Genomic DNA, 23,723 nt, shown 5'->3' on the forward strand with positions numbered 1-23,723 from the left:
TGCCTTTACCCAGCCAGGCCAGTACCCTGATCTCAGACTTCAGCCTCCAGAACTATGAGAAATAGATTTCTGTTGTTTGTAAGCCACCTGGTCTGCAGCACGAACGGACTGAGACAGATGCTGTTGCTGTAATTTCTTTTTGTTTTTTTAAAAAGATTTTTTAAAATTGATTTTTATAGAGAGAGGAAGGGAGTGGGAGAGAACATCTATGTGAGATGGTGACATTGATTGGCTGCCCCCTGCACGCCCCCTCCTGGGGATCAAACCCACAACCTGGGCATGTTCGATGACCGGGAATTGAACCAGCAACCTCTCTGTGCACCAGACGATGCCCAACCAACTGAGCCACACGGCTAGGGCTGTCACAAATATTTTTTGTGAATTTTGGTTTTTCTTTCTAGAATGTCTTAAACTATTTGGCAGTGCTGTGTAAAACTCTTTCTTTTTTACTATCTTCAGATTTTAAGGTGCCTTTCTCATCTTTTCCAATATTTCTCTGAAATATCTTCCTGTTTTGGTGTATTTTCTGTAACCATGGCCTCTGAGAACTGTTAGCAGGAAAGTACCTGCAGGAATCATTTGACTAACTGGTGGGTAGCTTCTTGAGGGCAAGGAGCATCTTTCTGCCTATTACCATTACCATGTCCTCAGTATTTGTTAGATGCCTGTTATTAATCTTGTGGGAATAGTGCCAGTATTGATTGGTATATTAATTTAAACTATTTATAGCAAAAAAACTAAGTGTACTCATTTAACTCTAACAGTGCATGCAGGAGAATATAATTCAGATGTCAACATTTGGTACCTGTATCTATGGGCAGCCTCCATATAAAGAGGTGAGGCAAGGAATTTTACTTCCTCTGGTCACATTTTCTCATTTCTTCTAACTTTCAGGGTGACCATATGTCCTGATTTGCTTAACATAGTCTCAGGTTGTGCAGTCTTTATGTAATTATTAATAACGTCCCTTTTTAATCACAGAATTATTCCAGAGTAGGTGGGAATTAAATGGTAGTTCTACTACTTATAGTGCATTTAATGTGTGCCAGGCTCTCTTATGAACACTTTATGTATATTCTCATTTAATCTTCATGAAAACCCTAAGAAGCAGATTTTATTACACCCTGTTTTACACCGGGGGAAATTGGGGCACCAAGGAGTTAAATAACTTGGCTCGGATCACACAGCCATGTTTGACTAGTGTGGAGCCAGGAGCTGAGTGTAGGCAGTTTGGTGCCTGTGCTCCTGAGCACTCTGCTCTGTGGCCTCCACGCGGGTCCCAGACACACCTGTCTGTAGAATACGAGCTGACCTACTAGAGTCCCTGATAATTCATCTGCATAGTATTAGGCCATGTATTAGGCATGTGGCTAAGGCTTTGGGAATTTAAGGGGTTTCCTTTTTCCTTCACAAAATACTTGTAGGTTACTCACATGTACTGTTACACCAGTCTGATTATAATCAGATTTCTTTCTCAGAAGGCTGAACATTTGCCTTTTTTCACTCTTAATGACAGCTACTTGGAATTCATTCCCTCCTGGACTTAGGTGACAAACATTCCCAGCTTTTGCAGATTCTCAAGTCCCTGCCACAGTCACTTTCCCTTATTTCTGGTCATCTTTGGTATCTAAATAAATTCATGTTCACACACTCTCCCCCCACTCCCCCCCCACCACACACACCCGTGTCTCCAGCACCGGGAACAGTGCCTGTCATGTGCACACACAAACTCTTTCACTGTCTTTGATCAGTTTGTATTTTGGAATTATCAGGACAGTATTCACAGGTGCCCTACAGAAAGCTTTTTCAGACAAGCTCCTGCTTTCAAGCAGCTTCCAGTTTAGTAAGGACATGATGAATGTACACGAAGAACTATGACAAACGGAGCTGAGCTATATGGGTCAAGTAATTTAGAGTTCAGAGAAAAACAGTTTCTGTCACGGTTGATCCAGAAAAGTGTTGTGAAGTGGAGGCTCTTAAGTCAGTTTAGTGACTTCTAAATTGGCTGCAGAATAACTACCTCTGTGCTAAGGGCATTCTTGAGTTTGCCAAGATAGAGGTCTAACAAAAGAATAATTGTCAACCCAGACGACAGGAGGACAGTTTGGCAATTTGGCAAGTGGTCCTCATGTAAGAAGCCCTCCCATCAGCAGTATGGCTCTGTCTTGATGGTATCATCATCGCGGCACATTTCAACCTCTAGGTGGGTTATAAGCAGCAGGAACAGCTGGAACTCCCCAGCAGGAAATAATTTTCTTTTTAATCCTCACCTGAGGATATTTATCTGTTTATCTTCAGATAGAGTGGGAGGGAGGGAGGAAGGGGGAGACAGACACACACACACGCACACACATACATACATACATACGTACATATCGACTGGTTGCCTCCCACACGACCCCGACCAGGACCGGAGACCAAACTGCAACCAAGGTACATGCCCTTGACCGGAATTGAACCCACAGCTCTTTGGTACACAGATTGACACTCTAATCACTGAGCCAAACCAGCCAGGGCCCAAAGTCCATTTTTAAAAATTTGTTTTAGTGATTTTTTTGGGTCTTGTAATTTTTTTCAAAGAGTGATTTTTAATCACTGGAGAGGGGGCTTAAAAACACTATTAGCTATGTTTTAAGGGAAAGGAGAGGTAGAGCCCACAGGATTTGAAGCACTGAGATGAAGAGAGCAGACAGTGCTATTGTGCAATCTTTGCTTTCTTATCTAAGGGTGCTGACCTTGAGGGTCCTCTGACTTTGGAGGCCTTTCCCAACTGTGTACCTGTGGGTAAATAACTGGGCCTGTTTTTTCACCTCTAAACTCTGGTAACAATGCCTGCCTTCTTGAGGTGTGCAGAAGACATGTACAGAAAATGCATGGTGTGGTTTCTGCCTGCTCCTCTCATCTCTGGATGTGATTAAGAAGGAACGTCTGTGTGGCTTGTATTTTTTACATACTAAACAGGAGTGATGTCCTGTTGGTTAGTGATTCAGGGTCTTGCCCGAACTTTTTGTTCCCTCTTGAGTTTTGGTGTTATGAATAAGTGGCTATTTAATTAGAACTACATTGTATTTGACAGCTGTTTCTGTGGGTTCTCCATGGGAGAACACTTTTTTTTTTTTTTTGAGAGAGAGAGAGAGAAACATCAGTGTGAGAGAGAAACATTAATCAGCTGCCTCCCACACATGCCCCGGTTGGGAATTGAACCCACAACTTAGGTATTGGCCCTGATGGGGAACCGAACACACAACCTTTTGGTGTATAGGATGACACTGCAAACAACTGAGCCCCACCGGCCAGGGCTCCACTGGAGACCATGTTTATGAATTGTTAGCCTGGGCTACTTCAGGTCATGTCCCCACATTATTCTCCAGGGTTTATATTTTGATGGTTTTTTTCATTTTGTATGTTTTTGTGTTTCCTGCCCCATTAGCTTCATAGATAGTCCCTGTATATATGTCTTGTTGATAGTCATTCTTTTTAGATGGTTGACTGACTAGCTGCCTTTCCTCCTTTCACTGCTGTGCTGTGTCTCGGTTGAATAGTTTGCATACTTGTGTGTGTTAGGTAAACACATCTCTCTCTCAACACTTGGTGAGCAAAATGATACCTTCCTGGCCTCCTGAGCAGTGTGTTTCAAATGGCCTTCTGGCTGTGTGTGTCACTGCTGCTCCCTGCCCTAGCTTCTTTGGCTTCCTTTCCTTAAATTCTCTGTGCTCTCAATTCATTTAGTTTATTTATTTTTTATTTAATTAATTTATTTTTGTTATAGATGTTTCTCCTTTTCCCCCCATTGACACCCTTCTCCCGTTTCTGTCCTGCGCCCCAACATTGTTGTCTTTGTCCATTGGTTATACTTATATGCATACATTCTTTGGTTTATCCCCCCGCCCCTTCTCTGAAATTTGTCAATCTGAACCCTGCTTCCAAGTTTGTTCATCACCTTATTTTGTTCATTATGTTCCACAAATAAGTGAGATCAGGTGATACTTGTCTTTTTCTGATTGGCTTTATTTCATTTAGCATAATACTCTCCATGTCCCTCCATGTCGTCTCAAAGGATAAGAGATCTTTCTTTCTTACAGCTGCATAGTATTCCATGGTGTATATGTACCACAGCTTTTTTTTTTTTATCCTCACCTGAGGACATTTTTGCATTCATCTTCAGATGGAGTGGAGGGAGAGAGGGAGGGAGGAAGAGCGAGAGAGAAACATCGACGTGAGAGAGACACATTGAGTGGTTGCCACCCACACGACCCCAACGGGGGCCAGGGACAAACTGCAGCAGGTACCTGCCCTTAGCGGAAATCGAACCTGGGACTCTCTGGTCCACGGGCCGATGCTCTAACTGCTGAGCCAAACTGGCCAGGGCTACCACAGCTTTTTTATTTACTCATCTATTGATGGAAACTTGGGCTGTCTCCAGATCTTAGCTATTGTAAATAGTGCTGCTATGGACATAGGAGTACATATATTCTTTCTTATTGGTGTTTCAGGCTTCTTAGGATATATTCCTAGCATTTGGTTTCTTTATATTGTTGATCAATATAAATGTTGATCAATGTGAGGTTTGGTACCTATGCATTTCTCTTACAGCTGTTACTATAACCTGTAATTTCACTTCAGTCACATATTGGAATAAGTCAGAAAAATTGCTTTTGGAAAATAATTTGTATATAATTTGTGATTATTTTATGCTCTCTTTTATGCATGAAGATGCTTTATACTCTGGTGAGGACTAGCTTTTTTAGCTTTGTCATTTGTTCAATTTATAGGAATACCATCTGTACCATTCAGCAGCTTCTTGTTCCCTTCATACTGTACATCAAAACATCATCATCACCCCCCACGTATGCACATTCAATATGTTTTTGTACTTGGTATTTTTCAGTTTATGCTCTGCTTTTGAGTGCATTTATGACAATTTTACAACTAACAATTTTAGAGTATATTATAATTGACAGGGCAGTTTTATATCCATTGGGTCATTTTATTGTCCAACAGCCTTACAAGGTAGCTATTATTGATGTTCTTATAGCTGAGAAAAACATATGTGGTACTCTCTTACGTTGATGCTGAATTATATAGCCATTCTATCTCTTTACATGTCTTTTTAAAAAATCTTAGTGCATAAGAAAAGGATCTGTTTCCTACCGTGTGGCTTCTATAAATATCTTCTCTTCTTTGTCAGAATTAATTTATTATATTTTTGTTTCATTTCCTATATTCTTCCATTCTTTTCTCAGCCTGTTTCCCGTTGGGTCTAATCGCAGGGTCATTCCCTATCTTTTTGAAACATCATTAAACTGCAGAGTGGGAATGGTTGTGATATTATACCTTAAATCACTTAAGGCTTCTTTCACACTTATAATCTTGTTCTATCTTCACAACAGTTATCTGAAGCAGATAAGACAAGTGTAAATTGCTTGTTTCTGTGGATTAAAAACCTGCAACTCCAAATTTGCTGGAGTTTTTTATCTGTTTATAACCACTTAAGTAGGAAGTGTTAGGAACAGGACTGTTCAGGCTTCTGTCCTAGTTCAGGGCTCTTTCCACTGCTCTTAGGACTCTGCACTGTGCTCCTCGATATAATGTAATACACACACTTAGACACTTCTTTCCAGGTTTCTTTCATACTTTCATATTGAACCACTTACTCAGAATTAAATCCAGAGTAGCAGTTTCGCTTGTTGCTTTGTCAAAAGACTCCCTCTAAAAAGAAACTGTCAACAGGGCAGGTCACTGATTTGTCAGAAGCTCTGTATTGAGCAGAACAAGCCTTTGAGCAGTTGTCCCCTCACTGCTCTTTTGCTGGTGTGCCCATTTTGTAATCTGTGTCAGGACTTTGTCATACATGCATTGCTTTCTGTAGACTCACTTAAAACAACAGAAACTTGTCTCTCTCGCTGCAGGAGGACAGAAGTCCAGAATCAAGGTGTTGGCACAATTGGTTCCTTTTCAGAAGCTTAGAGGGAGAATCTGTTCCGTGTCTGTTCCTCTGCTTCTGCTGGTGCCAGCAGCCCTTGGTGTTCCTTGCCTCGCAGCTGTAGAACTCCAGTCTCTGCTGCCTTCTTCATATGGCCATCTTCCCTCTCTGTGTCTTCACGTGGCATTCCCCTCTGTGTGTGCCTGTCTCGGCGTCTCTCCTTCTCGGCTTATAAGAACACCAGTCACGTTGGCTTAAGGGCTCGATGTATTTCAGTATGACCTTATGTTAACTCAAATTTTAATTACATCTGCAAATACCCTGTTTCCAAATAAGGTCACATTCACAGGTACAAGGAGATAGGATTTCAATATAGTTTTTTGGGGGTGACATAGCTCAACCCATAACAATACCCTATTGCCTTTTCTTTGTCTGTACTTTTATTCTTACCCATGCAGTATGTCTACACATATGCTTCTCATGAATGTCATTCATAAGTCTGAATTTACCATCTATTTTTTAGTATACTAGTGAGATTATGTTTGCTGTACTAGTAAAATTTCAGTGATCTATGATCTATTAATATTACAAACATTTGAGGACATAACAACTATTTATTTATTTATTTATCCTCACCCAAGGATATTTTTCCATTTTTTGTTCAGATAGAGTGGGAGGGAGAGAGAGAGGGAGAGAGAGAGAGAGACAGAGAGAGAGACATCGATGTAAAGGAGACACATTGAGTGGCTGCCACCCATACAACCAACCAGGACCGAAGACAAACTACAACTGAGGTACGTGCCCTTAGCGGGAACCGAACCCAATCTCTGGACCTCAGGCCAACATTCTAACCACTGAGCAAACCCGGCCAGGGCGACAAGTATTTATATACTATGGACTTTGGTTTGTAATTTTGATTTTTTTGTATTGCTTTCAGTGTCAAGGCTGTTAGCATTTTTAAAATGAAGATTGGGAGGGAAAGATATTTAATGTTAATTTTTTTTTTTTTTTAACATTTGTTTGAAAACTTGTAAAAACATCTGAGTCTGGTATTCTTCCTCCCTTCCTCCTTCCCTTCCTTCCTTCCTTCCTTCCTACCTGCCTTTCAGTCTTTTTATTCAAGAATAACAATCACAGAATGGCTATTATCTAAAAAACAACAAGGAATGTGTTGGCAAGGGTATGGAAGAAAAGAAACCCTTGTTCACTGTTGGTGGGTTGTAAACTGGTGTGGCCACTATGGGAAACAGTATGGAGATTCCTCAAAAAATTAAAATAATCCACCTGAGACTAATATAATATGGTACATCAACTGTAATTTAAAAGGAAAAATTAAAAATAGAACTGCTGCCCGGCTAGTTTGGTTCAGCAGTTAGAGTGTTGGCCTATGGACCAAAGAGTCGGTTTGATTCCTGGTCAAGGGCATGTAAATGGGTTGTGGGTTCAATCTCTGACCCAGTTGGGGTCATGCAGGAGGCAACCAATTGATGTGTCTCTCTCACATCAATGTTTCTCTCCCTCTCCCTCCTTCCCTCCCACTCTGTCTAAAAATCAATGGAAAATATCCTCAGGTGATGATTAACCAATAAAAAAAAGAACTACCAATATAACCCAGCAATCCCACTTCTGGGTATTTATCCAAAGAAATCAAAAGTACTAATTCGCAAAGATATATGATGCACCCTTATGTTCATTGCAGCATTAGTTACAATAGCCAAGATATGGAAGCAGCGTAGGTGTCCATCAATCAATAGACGAATGGATAAAGAAGGTACACACACACAATGGAATATTACTTGGCCATACAAAAAGAATAAGATCTTGCTATTTGTAACAACATGGATGGACCTAGAGGGTATTATCCTAAGAAATGTCAGACAAATACTATATGATTTCACTTATATATGGAATCTAAAAAGCAAAACAAAACAGAAACAAGCTCATAGATACAGAGAACAAATTGATGGTTGCTAGATGGCAGGGGTGGGGTAGGGTTAAGAAGAACAAACTGCCAGTTATAAATTTAGTCACAGGGATGTAAAGTACAGCATAGGGAATATAGTCAGTTATATTGTTTTAACTATATATGGCCCCAGGATTTTAACTATATTTGGCTAGGTACCTTCATCCCATTGGGAGTGGAGGTGGTCACTGCTCAGAGGCCTTCTCGGTAGACAGATTTACAGAGCTAGGGAGTATGTATGTGTGCTTATGTTTACACACATGCACACACCCCACATATATTTATGTTTATTATTATTATTATTATTGTCTTTTTGGAGAGAGAGGAAGAGAGAGATAGAAACATTGATGAGAGAGAATCATCAATCAGTTTCTTCCTGCACACCCTCTACTGGGGGTTGAGCCCACAACCCAGGCCTGTGCCCTGACTGGGAATTGAACCTGTGACCTCTTGGTTCATGGGACGATGCTCAATCCACTGAGCTACACCAACCAGGCCATTTGTGTGTGTGTGTGTGTGTGTGTGTGTGTGTGTGTGTATTTAATCTTCACCCAAGGATATTTTTTTCCATTTATTTTCAGATAGAGTGGGAGGGAGGGAGGGAGGGAGAGAGAGAGCGCGCTAGAGAGAAACATCAATGCAAGAGAGACACATCAACTGGTTGCCTCCCGCACAACTCTGACCAGGCCCCAGGACTGAACCATAACCGAGGTACGTGCCCTTGGCTGGGATTGAACCTGAGACTCTCTGGTCCGCGGGCTGACGCTCCAACTGCTGAGCCAAACCAGCCAGAGCGTATGTTTATATTTTTAAAATTTGGTGAATCCTGGCATCTATTGATGCCAAGAACACTGTCTGGTGGAGATGCCCTCCTCACCCTGCTCAGGCTCTCACTCCCTCTGCTAGTCTTTCCCCCTCACAGATGCCCTCCTCACATCTGGACTCTGATGCCTACCCGTGCAGGCTGCCCTCTGTGTGGGCACCAGCTGTGCTCTGTCCCACCTCAGGCCTATAGGGCCAAATTGCTCAGGAGGGGAGAGGGCTTTTCTGGAATTCTTAAGTTTCACCTTAATGTTTCTAGCAATGGGATTATTATTTTTTTAATTCACTTATTTTTGTTACAGTTGTTTCTCCTTTTTTCCCCATTGACACCCTCCTCCCCATTCCCACCCCTGCCCCCAGCACTGTTGTCTGTGTCCTTTGGTTATGCTTATATGCATAAGTTTTTTGGTTTACTTCTTTCCCCCACCCACTTCCTCTGAGGTTTGTCAGTCTGAACCCTACTTCTATGTCTCTGGGTCTATTTTGTTAATCAGCTCATTTTATTATTATATTTCACAAATAAGTGAGATCATGTGATACTTGTCTTTCTCTTACTGGCTTATTTCATTTAACATAATACTCTCCAGGTCTCTCCATGTCGTCTCAAAGGATAAGAGATCTTTCTTTCTTACAGCTGCACAGTATTCCATTGTGTAAATGTACCACTGCTTTTGTATTCACTCATCTCTTGATGGACACTTGGGCTGTTTCCAGATCTTAGCAATTGTAAATAGTGCTGCTATGAACATAGGGGTGCATATATTCTTTGTGATTGGTGTTTCAGGCTTCTTAGGATATATTCTAAGAAGTGGGATCACTGGGTCAAATGGAAGTTCAATTTTTAATTGTTTTGTTTGTTTGTTTAGTATGGGTTCATACTATTTATACTGTCCAGCAACTTGGTGTTTTTAAAACGGCTGATTAACATGTTTGATTTCATATGAGAAGAATTTGGATCCAATAAAATATAGTTTTAAAATATATCTCTGTGTGTGGTGTGTTTTTTTTCTTTTTGTTTTTAGGTGTGATTTTTATATCCCTTTTATATGGAGGTATCCCCCATATTATTGCCTTATCATCTAAATATAATTGTAAATTAGGAAAGAGGTAGAGAGCAGTCATTAATCCTAGAAGTCCTTAACCATTTTCCTTTTTGGTTCTTGTAGGTTATTATCACTTTTTAAATATTATGATACTGAAATAAATATCTTTATGGATAAGTGTTTTCCTTTTGTAGGATTATTTTCCAGGATGGATTTATAGAATGGATCAAATAGATAAATAGGTAAAGCAGATAAACATTTTTTATTCTTAACCATGTACAGGAATGCCTGGAACGTAATGGTCATTCAAATAATACTTAATGGATGAAAGAATATTTAAAAAATTGCTTTCCAATATGGATATACCAATTTCCAGTCCCACTAACTATGAGAATATCTGTTGTCCCACACCATCTTATATTTAAATTGTTTGATGATTTGCTTGTAATCAGAAGAATTCTCTATCCTGAAAAAAAAAGTGCTATCAGGTGGTATAACTAAGGTCTGTTTCTCTTTTTAGTTTCACTTACTTGGTTAATGGACACATATTTTCTTCCAGGACTGAATTTGCTCTTAAAGAAATCATGTCCTCTGGAGGTGCTGAAGATGACATCCCACAGGGAGAGAGGAAAACAGTTACAGATTTTTGTTATCTTCTGGATAAATCTAAGCAACTGTTCAATGGGTTAAGGTTAGTGGACTCTTGATACCTTAAACTCTTCTCTAGTTCTGTGTATTTTTTCCCATGGCTGATGTGTGGTAACTTTCTGAAAGTTATGGATAGAATGTTGCATAAATATCTATACTAGAATTGATCATGTTTCTTTTCCTTTTTATTTTTAACTTAATTTTTTTTTTTTTAAGAGAGAAGAAGGAGGAGAGAGAGAGAGAGGAAAACATTCATGTGTGAGAGAAACATTGATCGGTTTGCCTCCTGTATGCACCCTGACCAGAAATTAACCGGCAACCTTTTGGTGCATGGGATAAGGCTCCTGTCAACTGGGCCACACCAACCAAGGCCATGCTTTTTTTCTTTGACACTGTTTCTTCATTCTCAGATTTAAAAACAGGAAAAGAGCCCTGGCCGGTTTGGCTCAGTGGTTGGAGCGTCGGCCTGCGGTACAGAGAGACCCGGGTTCGGTTCCCACTAAGGACACGTACCTCGGTTGCAGTTTGTCCCCGGCCCTGGTTGGTCGTGCGGGTGGCAGCCACACGATGTGTCCCTTCACATCGATGTTTCTCTTTCTCTCTCTCCCTCCCGCTCTATCTGAACCAAAAATGGAAAAATGTCCTCGGGTGAGGATTAAAAAGGAAAAGAGCATAACATATTGTTTTACTCAAGTTGAGGAGAGCTCTTTTGTTAGATGGCTTTATATACATTAGTCCACATTATATTCAATTTACATCTGATTTCACACATTGGGGTATTGAGGACTAAGGAGCCTACACATGCATAATTCAGGTGAATGTGTGGTCTCTCTTCTGTTTCAATCTTTGTACACTTGTTTGCTTGTTTCTTTTATCCTTTCATTCTTTTTCTTTGGATAAAATATCTGTTAACTAAAGTAATGACAGAGGATTCTAGACAGCATTATTTTTGCTTAGTTGTGCATGCCCTTGGACTGGCAGCAGAAGCTATGTGCATGTTTGTCTAGATGTGTCTTTGATGATGTTTTCTTGTGTGTGGTGGGTAAATAATTTTGTACTGTTGTGTTCTATTTAAATGATTAATCCCTACTTTTTCTTCTTCTCTCCCTCCAATTTATGGGGCTATGTTTCATACCATAAAAATTCACCCATTCATAGTTTGCAGTTATATCGTTTAGTATATTTTTAAGTTGTGCAGCTATCACCATAATCTAATTTTAGAACATTAATCACCCCAAAAGTAACCCCCATACCCATTAGCAGTGGCTCTTCAATTCCCAAGCCCATAGTAAACTTTTGTTTCTCTGGATTTACATATTTTGGACATTTTATATAAATAGAATCATACAATACGTGATCTTTTGTGATTGGCCTCTTTCACAAGAACTTTGATTGGTGCCTCCTGCACGCCCTCCACTGGGGATTGGGCCTACAACCTGGGCATGTGCCCTGACTGGGAATCGAACTGGCAACCTCTTGGTACATGGGTTGAAGCTTAACTAGTGAGCCACACTGGCCGGGCTGTCATTCCTCTTATTACAGATTAATATTCCATTGTACAGACTTAGCACATTTTGTTTATTTAATCATCAGTTGATGCATATTTGAGTTATTTTGCCCTTTTTTATTGTTACGAATAATACTGCTATGAACATTTGTGTACAAGTTTTTGTGTGGACTTACATGTTTTCAGTTCTCTTGAGTATATCCTAGGAGTAAAATTGCTGGGCTATATGGTACTCTATATTTACCATTATGTAGAACTTCCAGGCTGTTTTTCAAGGAGGCTATATCACCAACAGTGTATGAGGGTTCCATTTTCTTCACATGTTCACCAACACTTGTTATTGTCTGTCTTTTTTATGATAACCATTCAAGTGGGTGTGAAGTAGTATCTCATTGTGGGTTTTTAAAAATTTTTATTTTTATTGGGGTGACACTGGTTAATAGGGTATGATACATGATCTGCATATTGCATTGTGTGCCAACAACCCAAAGTCAAATAGTCTCCCATTGCCATCTATTTGGCTGTCTTTACTCTTTACTACCCTTCACCCCCTTCCCTCTGGTAACCACCATATTGTTGTCTTTCTGTGTCTGTGAGTTTTAGTTTTATATCCCACATATGAATTTTGCATTTTCCTAATGACTAATGATGTTGAGCATCTTTTGATGTCTCACATTTGTCCACCATGTGCAAGATATGTTTCATCTTGTCATTTTATATCAGTGTTTTTTGCAATATTGCTTTTTTAAAAACTAGGTATTAAATATTTGACCTAAAGTTTACTAGCTTCTTTATATATTCAAATAAGACATCCACTAGATATTTTAATGTGTTGGTAAATGGAAATGAATTTTTTCATTATATCTGAGAAGCATATTGAATTTAGCAGTGGCATTTCTCTTCTTAAAATGAATTATTTTCCTAATCTGATTCTGAATCATAAATGAATTGTAAAGCTCAAGTAGTCTCCTGCCTAAGACTCTCTGCTGGACTAAGATCACTCTGTAACAACTATAACTATAACACACAGATTTTATTTATTTTCAAAGTAATTGTAGAATAAACTTGTATCTATGGGAATAGTACACGGTATCCCAAGCATGTCATATTAAATAATTAATACTGTGTCAGGTCTAAGAAGTAAGCCTTTTGTCCCTGGCTAGTTTGGCTTAGCAGTTAGAGCGTTGGTCTGCAGACCGAAGAGTTGTGGGTTTGATTCCACTCAAGGGCGTGTACCTGTGTTGCAGCTTCAATCTTTGGCCCTGGTCGGGGTGATGCAGGAGGCAGCCACTTGATGTGTCTCTGTTAAACTGATGTTTCTCTCTCCCCAACCCCTTCCACTCTCTGTAAAAAAACCAAAAATGAATGGAAAAATATCCTTAGGTGAGGATTAACAAAAAAAGAAGTCTTTTCATATAACTTAATAGCAAAACAACAATCGGATTTTAAAATGGGTAGATGGCCTGGCCCGTGTGGCTCAGTGGATTGAGCATCGTCCCATGGACTGAGAAGTCCTGGTTCGATTCCCGGTCAGGGTACATGCCAGGTTGTGGGCTCAATCCCCAGCTGTAAAAAAGAAGGAAATCATGACATTTGTTACATAGATGGAGATTGAAGGCATTATGCTAAGTGAAATAAGGCAGGTAGAGAAAGACAAATAAATATATGATCTTAGTTTATGTGGAATATAACACCACCACCATTAACAACACCCCCCTCCCCAAAATTAAAAAAACCAAGTTCAAGGATACAGAGAACAGATTGGTGGTTGTCATAGGTGAAGGAGTGGGTGAAATGTGTGAAGGGAGTTTAAAAAGTACAGACTTCCAGCCATAAAAATCAGTAAGTCATAGGGATGTAATGTATAGCATGGTGACTATAGTTAATAATATTGTATTGTATATTTGAAAGTTTCTAAGAAAATAGACCTTAAGCCTGGTCAGTGTGGCTCAATGGTTGATTGTCAACCCATGCACCAAGAGGCTGACAATTGAATTCCCGGTTAGGGCACGTGCCCAGGTCATGGGCCGGATCCCCAGAGGGGGGCATGTAGGAGGCGGCCAATCGATGTTCTTTCTCATCGATGTTTCTATCTCTCTCTCCCTCTCCTATTCATTCTCTCTCTCCCTAAAGAAAAAAAAAAACAATAAAGAAAAAAAATTTAAAAAAGAAAACAGACCTCAAAAGTCATCACAAGAAAAAATAATTTGTAACTATTTATGGTGATTGATGTTAACTGAACTTTATTGTGGTGCTCATTTTTTGTTGTTGTTAATCCTCACCTGAGGTTATTTTTTCCATTGATTTTTAGAGAGAGTGGGGGGGGAAGGACATTGATGTAAGATTGACACGTCGATTGGTTGCCTCCTGCATGCGCCTGACTGGGGCCAGGAACAAACCTGCAACCCAGGTACGTGCCCTTGACCAGGAATCAAACTCAAGACCTTTCAGTGCTCATACTGACACTCTAACCACTTAGTACATCAGCAGGACAGTGTGGTGATCATTTCGCAATATATACAAATTATTATGTTGTATACTTGAAACTAATATATGTCAATTATATATCAATTACAGGTATTAATCCTTTTAACTGTTGTTCTCTGAAATATTCAATAGATAAAAACACAGGTCCCACCAACTTGAAATTTCTCTTCTTTGTGTATTGAGTCAGTAATTCTGTCAGTGCATAAGTATAACTTGCAGATACCATAAATCACTACTTGGAAAGCAGTATTTCCTGTACTAACATATTGATTGCTTCCCAGAGGTGGAGGAGTACCTTCCTAAAGTGCCATTTTTAAATTTGGCAGTACTAATAACGATATATTTTAACCTAGAAGGCTAGGTAAGCAAATCCATCAGGGATTTATTTTTAGTGCATTATGTGTAGGACGCTCTTCAGTTTAAACACATTTAATTATTTCTACAAAAATATATATTTGTGGTGAGTAAGTATATATATTCTTTGCTTGCTTTTGAGTTTTTCTTTGGGGTGTGGCTAGTGGCAGCACAGATTTATAGTTTACTGAGAGATTAGTACTTTGACTCTTCCCTTTTCTCTCCATTTTTAAAGAAAAATTGTTATATATATATTATATAGTATAAGATTGAACTATTGAAAAAGATTTTAGTGAAGATATAAATGAAAAGTTGCCTATGATATGTGGTCAAATAAAAAGCAAATTGTAAAAACAATATGTTTTAAATGGTCTTTTTAATTAAGAGTTCTGTATTAAATATATGTGGTGGGGACTGTTTGCTCTTCGTGACCATTTGGTCTCCGTGAGTTGTGTATTTTCTGTGCTGTTTATGTAAATGAAAGTGTTTTGTTCAGTATTATTCTTTGGTTGGAAAGCAATTGGAAAGGCCTCTGTTTATCAGTTCTGCAGGTCTGTGATAGAGTTCCTGTGGTGGGGGTGGGAGAGGCACGTGACGGGCTCCACACTCCTTCCGGTTCCCGGTCCAAACCTCTCTGTGTGTATAAATTAAACACTTTTCTACTTTAAGTGTTGATTACTTTTTGTGCATTTCTTTTGAAATATAGAAAATTTCTTTGGGAGTAATTAAAATAAGTTTTTGTTTTTGTTCTATTATAGTTGTGTTGGGCTGAATAGAAAAACAGGATCACAGTGCTGTTAGAGAACAAGAAATACATTGGCAGTGGTCCTGGACCAGTGTTCGAACTTGGGGAAATGGGGTGAAGTGAGAATCCAGCTGGAACAGTGTCAGCCTTTAGCATCGGCCTTTCTTTCCCAGCATACCTTTTATTGTTTGCACTTATCTTTTGGCTAGCTTTCCTTTGTGTTCTCTCTTTCTTTCCTGAGTTCACACACTAATGATTAAACTTATTATTGCAGTGTAATGTACTTGCAGAAAAGTACACGTAAGTATATATTTTTTTAACAGACTGAACACATCCATGTGGCTTTAATTGGTTAAAGAAATATTACAGCACCTTAGCAACTCCCTGTGTTCTCTCTCACCTGGACTTTTTTTTTTTTATCCTCACCCGAGGACCTTTTTGCATTTACCTTCAGATAGAGCATGGGGGGGGGGGGGGATAGAAACATCGATGTGAGAGCGACACATTGACTGGTTGCCACCCACACGGCCCTGGTTCGGGGCCTGGGACAAGTTGTAACTGAGGGACGTGCCCTCAGTGGGAACCGAACCTGGGACTCTCTGGTCCATGGGCCGATGCTCTAACCGCTGAGCCAAACCAGTCAGGGCTTACCTGGACTTTTTAACTCTTCATGAACAGAGTGAAAAAGTGCAGGAAAGGCCTCAGAATTTCTATATACTGTCTTAATTCGGATATAATAAATTCTCTCATTTCTCTTGAAGCTGTGTATTTCCACCTTACATTAAGCCATTCATCCAGGTTGTCAGAGCCTTTTCAATTTCCCAGCTGTGACTGTCTTAATGGAGTATTTTTCTTGACTGAAAATACCTTCTGATAATATATGCATGATAAATAAACTTCTTTCCACTTGCTGTGTAAGAAAACATAGTCCAGAGAGTGAGAAATGATTAGAATGAATGGTGGGGTGCTTGTAGTAGCTCTTGCATGTAGTTACAGTAGTAATGAAGTGTTAGAAATAGCTTTGAATACTGTCAGAAAAATGATCAAAGCCCAAGTGCTTGCAGGGTTCCGGTTGCCATGGTGATGAAGCAGAGTGGAATACTTGGTGGGATTATATAAGGCAGCATCTTGAGACATGTATTTGCGATACACAGCTGTGTCTAACACTGATATCCATGACTGGGTGCTTTGAATCAGCAGAGGCCTCCAAGTCACTAATTATCGGACTCCAGAGGAGCAAATACACAAAGCCAAAATAAGCGTTGGAGCCTATGAATGTACATATTTACAGAGACGTGCACCAACGTGAAGTGTAATGGTCTTAAGTAAAAATCATTGCAGGAATTATTTTTATTAATCATGCTCCCAATATTTCATGTTGAAGAAGAAATAATCTATAATGCTTCCTTTAAAACCTATTTTTAGGAAGTCTTGGCTCCTACACAGGAAAGAATAACTGCGAAACAACCACTTTGCATATTGTCTCCCTCTCCTTCCTCTTTCCTCTTTTTCTTCTCCCTCTTCCCTCTCCTCCTTCAAGACACGAATGCTTTCCTAGAGGCAAGTTTTGCAAGCTGGTAATAGGAAGGTATATGTTATTAAAAATAATGCCCTAAATTATTGTATAAGCTTGTGCTATATGCTTTCATTTTATATGGCTTCCTACTCAAAAGAGATGCCCTTGAATTTGAGGTAGCCTGCCTCGAGTGAAATAGAGAAGACGCACTGACTCATAAAAATGTAATGTGGGCCACAAATGGGATTCAAAATTTTCTAGCAGCCAGGTTTAAAAAATAGAAAAAGAAGAAAGTGAAATTAATTTTAATATATTTTATTTGATCCATTATATAAAAAATATTTTATTTTAACATGTAATCAATATAGAAAACGTAGGGAGATCTTTTGCATTCTTTTTTTTCATGCTAAGTCTTTGACCTATGCCGAATGTTTCACACTTACATTTCAGTTCAGATTAGCCGCATTTCACGTACTCCATAGCCACACGTGGTTGTCGGCTCAGGTGAAGTTCCTCCCACTTTTAGCTTCTGTTCTCAGAATGGTCCAGTGTGCTGTTCAGTGAATTGATATCAGCTATTTGTGGTTTTCTTCTTCACAGGTCTGTCAGACGTCCCAGACGTCCCATTTTGTTTCTCCGGTCTCTTCTTGTACAGGTGCTGATAGCCTGCAGGTTTTGGCTGTTGCTGATTTGTCCCCACCCACCTGTACTTTGGGATTTAAGGGGAACTTGATCACTTGGCTGTCATAACAAAGTACCACAAACTTAGTGACTTAAACAACAGAAATTTATTGTCTCACAGTTCTGGAAGTTCAAGGTCGAGGTGTTGGCAGGGTTGGTTCCTTCTGAGGCCTTTTTCCTTGGCTTCTAAATGGCCATCTTCTTGCTATGTCCTCATGTGGCTGCCCTTTGCATGAGTACCCTTGGTGTCCTGATCTCCTCTTCATAAGGATATGAGTCAAATTGTATTAGGGCCCATCCTAAAGGCTTCATTTTAACTTAATTATCTCTCTACAGGCCTGTCTCCAAATACACTCATATTCTGAGATGTACTGGTTAGGCATCACTGATCTTAGCTAGTTCCGTTTAGTAAAGAGGGTTGACTTGTAGAAACTTGGAAGAAAGTTCCTAAGTTTTGACATCTCAGCATTACATTTGAAACATCTCTGAGAGTCAGGTTTAATCATTTGTACTATACTCTTTCCTGCCACAGTCTCCCAACTTTTGAGAGAGTTGAGGATTTTAACAACTGGAGATCAGTGTCATACTTTCAGTTTCCTCTAAAGCCTTGGAAAAAGAATAGGAGCAGCCAATTTATAACACAGGTGCCTTGGCAAGATGTGAAATATAAGGTCATTTAGCTTACAGGATAATTCACAGAGCCCCATTTAATTTAATTCTATGGACCATTAATTTCCCATCTCTACTGACAGTAATAATGACCAAGTGATATATTCAGAGTTTAAAACCAGAGTCAAGTTCTGAATGGTAGAGGAATTTATCTAAAACTCTTTATAAAATACCTTAATTTTAGACTCCAATCATAGTGGTTTTTTATACTAGCTTTTTAAAAATATGTCTCATTAGAAAAAGGGTGATCATAGGACTTATCCTTTTAGGAAGTTAAAAAAATTTTAAACTACACTTCAAAAAAGAAATTGTTGCCCCAGCCGGTTTGGCTCAGCGGTTAGAGCATCAGACTGCGGTCCAGAGAGATCCAGGTTCCGTTTCTGCTAAGGGCACGTACCTCAGTTGCAGTTTGTCCCCAGCCCTGGTTGGGTCGTGCAGGTGGCAACCACTCGATGTGTCCCTTTCACATCAATGTTTCTCTCTCTCTCTCTCTCCCCCTCCCACTCTATCTAAACAAAAACTGGAAAAATGTCCTTGGGTGAGGATTTTAAAAATCTTTATAGCAAGTCTTTAGACTAGAGTGGAAGATGTTCTAAATTCTTTTGAGGGAAATAATATGGAATGTATCCAATAAATCAGAAGATGTGGGTATATTATGGCTTATTATCAAGAATGTGGTTCTAGCCTTTTAGATCCTCTCTTTTTTAAATGTTTTTATTGATTTTTAGAGAGAGAGAGAGAGAAACATTGATGTGAGAAAGAAACATCCATCGACTGCTTCCTGCATGAGCCTCACTGGGGATCAAGCCTGAAACCCAGGCATGTGCCCTGACTGGGAATCGAACCAGGACCTCTCAGTCCATGGGACAACACTCAGTCCACTGAGCAACACCAGGCTATAAACCTTCATACAAAATTCCCTTCCTCTAAAACCCTGCCACTGACTATCTCAAGTTATGTAGTCATGAAATAAAGCACAGAGTTCCGGTTCTGTTTTCTCCCTTAACAAGATGTATTACCGAGGTTTAGTAAATCTGTCAATTTTAGGAACTTGCGGGCAAAATGCTTACTTGAAAATTGGTCTTAAGACTTTACACAGTATTGTTAAAGAAGCACCCAAGAATTGTCAGTTCTCATGAAGTGATGTTGCTGCCTGATGCTTTTATATAATAGTACAGTCTTCCTGGCAGCAGCTACTTGATTAGAGTCTTGAAGATTCTAGCAGAAACTTCCATTTTAAAATATCTGATTAGCTATTCCTAATGCAGCCTCTCACTAGAGATCCATGGAGACACAAAAAAGATGATAACTTACAATAAATGTGGAATCTAGTACCTATATAGTTAACCTATTTCTGTAATCTGAAATGAGTTTCTGCTTATCATAAGCATAATGGAAATGGATTAAAAATGCAATTACTAGCTCATTCTTATGTGTGCCTGAAAATTTAGGGTAGGAAAACCTCTTGCTTTTTTACTCATTTTCTTAACATCTGGTACAGAAATGCGAATTTTTTGTTCACTCATCAATTCCACTTATAGAAATTTACCTTTTAATCATATCACATAAGTATTCAAGTTTGTTGAATATGAAGATGTTTATTGCAGCATCTTTATAACAGGGAAAAGTTGGAAGCAGTATAAATGTCCATCAGAAGGGACTGGCTAAAGTGGTTCATTATATACATTATTCATAGTAATATTGATATCATTCTGTATTCATTAAAGAAACATGATATATTGCCCTGGCCAGTTTGGCTCAGCGGTTAGAGTGTCGGCCCATGGACCAATGAGTCACAGGTTCAGTTCCCGCTAAGGGCACGTACCTCGGTTGCGGTTCGTTGGGGTCATTTGGGAGGCAACCAGTCAATGTGCCCTTCTCACGTCGATGTTTCTCTTTCTCTCTCTCCCGCCTCCCTCCCAGTCTATCTGAAGAAAAATGGAAAAATATCCTCCAATGAGGATTAAGAAAAAAAGAAACTTGATATATTAGTAAATTAAAAAGGCATGTTATATTATTTTTAAAGGCATGTTATAAAACATATATAGTTTGATCTCATTTAAAATAGTAGAAAGCTCACATATATATTTAAATGTACATGGGAAATATATTCTTAAAGGGTACTATTTCTGGGGACTAGAAGGGAGGAACAGTAAGATATTTTTTACTTCTTGTTTTATATGCTGTATAGTACCTTTGCTTTTCAAGACATATATTATTTTCAAAATTAGAAAAGAAACATAAGGTGATATTTTGTCTGTAAAAGTCATTCCCTTCCCTGCATTCATGCCCAAGAGTTGGCCCCTCTCACGCTGACTCCGGGCTTGACTATGAGATTTGCTTTGACCAATGGAACGATAGAGATTTTTTGCAAAGACTTGGAAAGAAAAATGCACATTCGAGCTTCCCTCTTTGTTGCTGCGCTTGGGATCTTTGCAAACAACCTCAGATGAACAGACCCAAGCTAGCCTGTTGGATGATGAGAAACACGTGACCCATCCCCTAGCCACCATCTAGGCAACTGCTGGACCATCCACCACTAGCTGTCCACAGTTGCATGAGTGAGGTCTGGCTGAGACTTGTGCTACATTTTATTAGCTTAAAATTGCCTTTGTTTCTCTTAAATATCTTACTTAGCTCTCTCTCTGCTGATCTCTTCTTTCTCTTTTGCATATCCAAATTTTTCTTCATGCAGCTTTTTCTTACTACTCAAACCCTCAATTTATCTCTTTTCTACACTCTTCTATTACTTTTACTCAGTACTGAATAATTTAGTACGTAACGTGCTTTTTTATTTCTTTTTCTGCGTATATGTTAGTGTTTTCTGTCTACCTAACAATAAGCTCCTTGATTATACAGACCATATTTCACATTACTTTCTCTGGCCTTCATAATATTTAGCACTCGATAGAATCATATGTAGTAGCAGGTTTCCTCCTCCTGTCACTGTCCTCAGCATGTACCTCGCCCAGTTGCAGGGCATATGCCACCAATAACAGCGTGACACCCACTGGTGCAAGAGAAAAGCTATACAAGCATGGACTGCATTAGCTTTTGCTCTGTAGCTATCTCATTTCCACAAAATTATGTTTCCTTCACCAAGCAAATAAAAATGTGGCAGATTTGTGTGTATATATGTGGTCTCTTTTTGCCAGTCTCAGACATGTATGTGTAATATACACAATGTGCTACTACCTCAAATTTCTATGAAATTGTATAGTGTACAAAGAACATTCAGCTTATTTAGTTATGTGAGGTAAATAAAGGATTTCTTTTATATATTAAAATAGGGTTAAATGAGAGAATTTCTATTTTAAAAGTCTTTTACTACTAAACGTTTGTTTTCTCTTTTTAAGAGTTTTGGTAGACATTTGGATTATAGAGATTCATTCAGAAACAGAGCCTGCACTTTTTTGCTTAATTTAAAACAGTGCTCATGGTGATCATAGAGGTATTGATTTAGACAAAGTGTCTTAGCACAGAGATGGACGAACTGATGGAAAGGAGTTAGCGCATTTATCTGGCAACCTCAGTGGAAGTGATTAGCCCCAAGTTTTTAACTTGTTTAGCTGGCAGTGGTATGTGAGGGTTCATTGGACTCTTCTCCACTTTAGTGTAGTGTATGTGAAAAATATCTTAAAGACATAACTTAAAAAAATAGAGATACCTTTCACAAAAGCAATAAAAATATGAGACCTTGCAAGAATGTAAATGTGTGTGTCTGTGTGTGTATTTATTTATTTATTTATTTATTTATTTATTTATTTTTTTAATTCTCACTCGAGGATATTTTTTCATTGATTTTTTTTTTTTTTTTCCAGTTAGAGTGGGAGGGAGGGGGAGAAAAAGAGAGAAGCATCAGTGTAAGAAAGACACATCAATTGGTTGCCTCCCGCATCACCCCAACCAGGGCCCGGGATCAAACCCGAAACTAAGGTACATGCCCTTGACCGGGAATCGAACCTGAGACCCTTTGGTCCACAGGCCAACACTCTTTACTGCTGAGCCAAACTGACCAGGGTTAATGACAATATATATGTTTTTTTATCCTCATCTGAGGATATTTTTGCATTTATCTTCAGATAGAGCAGGAGGGAGAAAGGGAGGAAGAGAGAGAGAAACATTGATGTGAAAGAGACACATCAAGTGGTTGCCACCCACACAACCCTAACTGGGACCGGGGACAAATTGCAACCAAGGTACGTGCCCTTAGTGGGAACTGAACCTGGGTCTCTCTAGTCCGCGGGCCAACACTCTAACCACTGAGCAAAACCGGAAGAGCTAATGACAATATATATTTTTTTTTATCCTCACCTGATTTTTTTTCCATTTTTTGTTCAGATAGAGTGGGAGGGAGAGAGAGAAAGAGAGAGAGAGAGAGAGAGAGAGAGAGAGAAACATCGACATCAAAGGGACACATCGAATGGCTGCCACTCGCACAACCCATCCAGGGCTGGGGGACAAACTGCAACCAAGGTACGTGCCCTTAGCAGGAACCGAACCCGGGTTTCTCTGGACCACAGGCCGACGTTCTAACCGCGGAGCCAAACTGGCCAAGGGATGACAATGTTTTTAACATAAATGAAAATGTATATTTTTGACATGAAAAGTTATTTTAAAAATGTTAATTCCCAATGGATCTTCAGATTCATTTCGTCCTCATTAGAACTCTGCCATTAGGATTTTTTTTTTTAGAACTTCGATAAGCTGATTTTAACATTTCTGTGCAAGTACCAGGAACCAAGAATAGCTAAAGCATTTCTGAAAAAGAAGAAACATGCCAGACTTATTATAAAGCTATAGTAATTGACAATGTTAATGAGGAAATGGAAAAACAGACTCGTAGAATAAAACGAAGAGCTGAGACACACGCATAAGGGAATATTGATGACTGTAATTCTAGTTCTATTATATTAGCCAAAGGAATGTTTTATGTTTTTTTTTAATCATTCAGATAGAATTTGTTTTTGGTTCTATTAAAGAGTTAAATTTGAAGGCCAACACTTTATATCATTAAAAAGTCTGTATTAGATACAACCACATCAAAGTAAAACTAAACTACAGAACAACCATCATTCAGAACCTCCTGAAATCAAGCTGAATGGAAGTCCTACAATTATGAAATTAAAGAAACATTCACATTGAGACTGATCACAGCCAGAGTAGACACCAATGAGGCAACCTCCTACCTTGGGTGCAGACAAAGCAATAAATCAGCAGGAGGCATTGACCACAATGACTAGCGTAGAAACAGAACTCCGTATTTTTCTTTTTTTTTTTTAATCCTCACCCAAGGACATTTTTCCATTCTTTGTTCAGGTAGAGTGGGAGGGAGAGAGAGGAACAGAGAGAGACAGAGAGAAAC

At 39.2% G+C, this 23,723-nt stretch overlaps 1 protein-coding gene across 3 annotated transcripts in view; it reads left to right on the forward strand.

Moving 5' to 3' along the window:
- The window catches only part of SCAI (suppressor of cancer cell invasion), a 126,232-nt gene that overhangs the window by 53,547 nt on the left and 48,962 nt on the right, over nt 1–23,723 (forward strand). For 2 of the 3 annotated variants that reach the window (XM_036261547.1, XM_036261549.1), the window contains exon 3: nt 10,311–10,442. In XM_036261547.1, coding sequence (XP_036117440.1) covers nt 10,311–10,442 — 132 coding nt within the window. Of the gene's footprint in view, nt 1–9,939; nt 9,994–10,310; nt 10,443–23,723 lie in introns of those variants that run through there. The other variant, XM_036261548.1, reaches the window with a different exon arrangement.

The sequence above is a fragment of the Molossus molossus genome, unplaced genomic scaffold (assembly GCF_014108415.1).
Source record: "Molossus molossus isolate mMolMol1 unplaced genomic scaffold, mMolMol1.p scaffold_m16_p_14, whole genome shotgun sequence".
Lineage (NCBI taxonomy): Eukaryota > Metazoa > Chordata > Mammalia > Chiroptera > Molossidae > Molossus > Molossus molossus.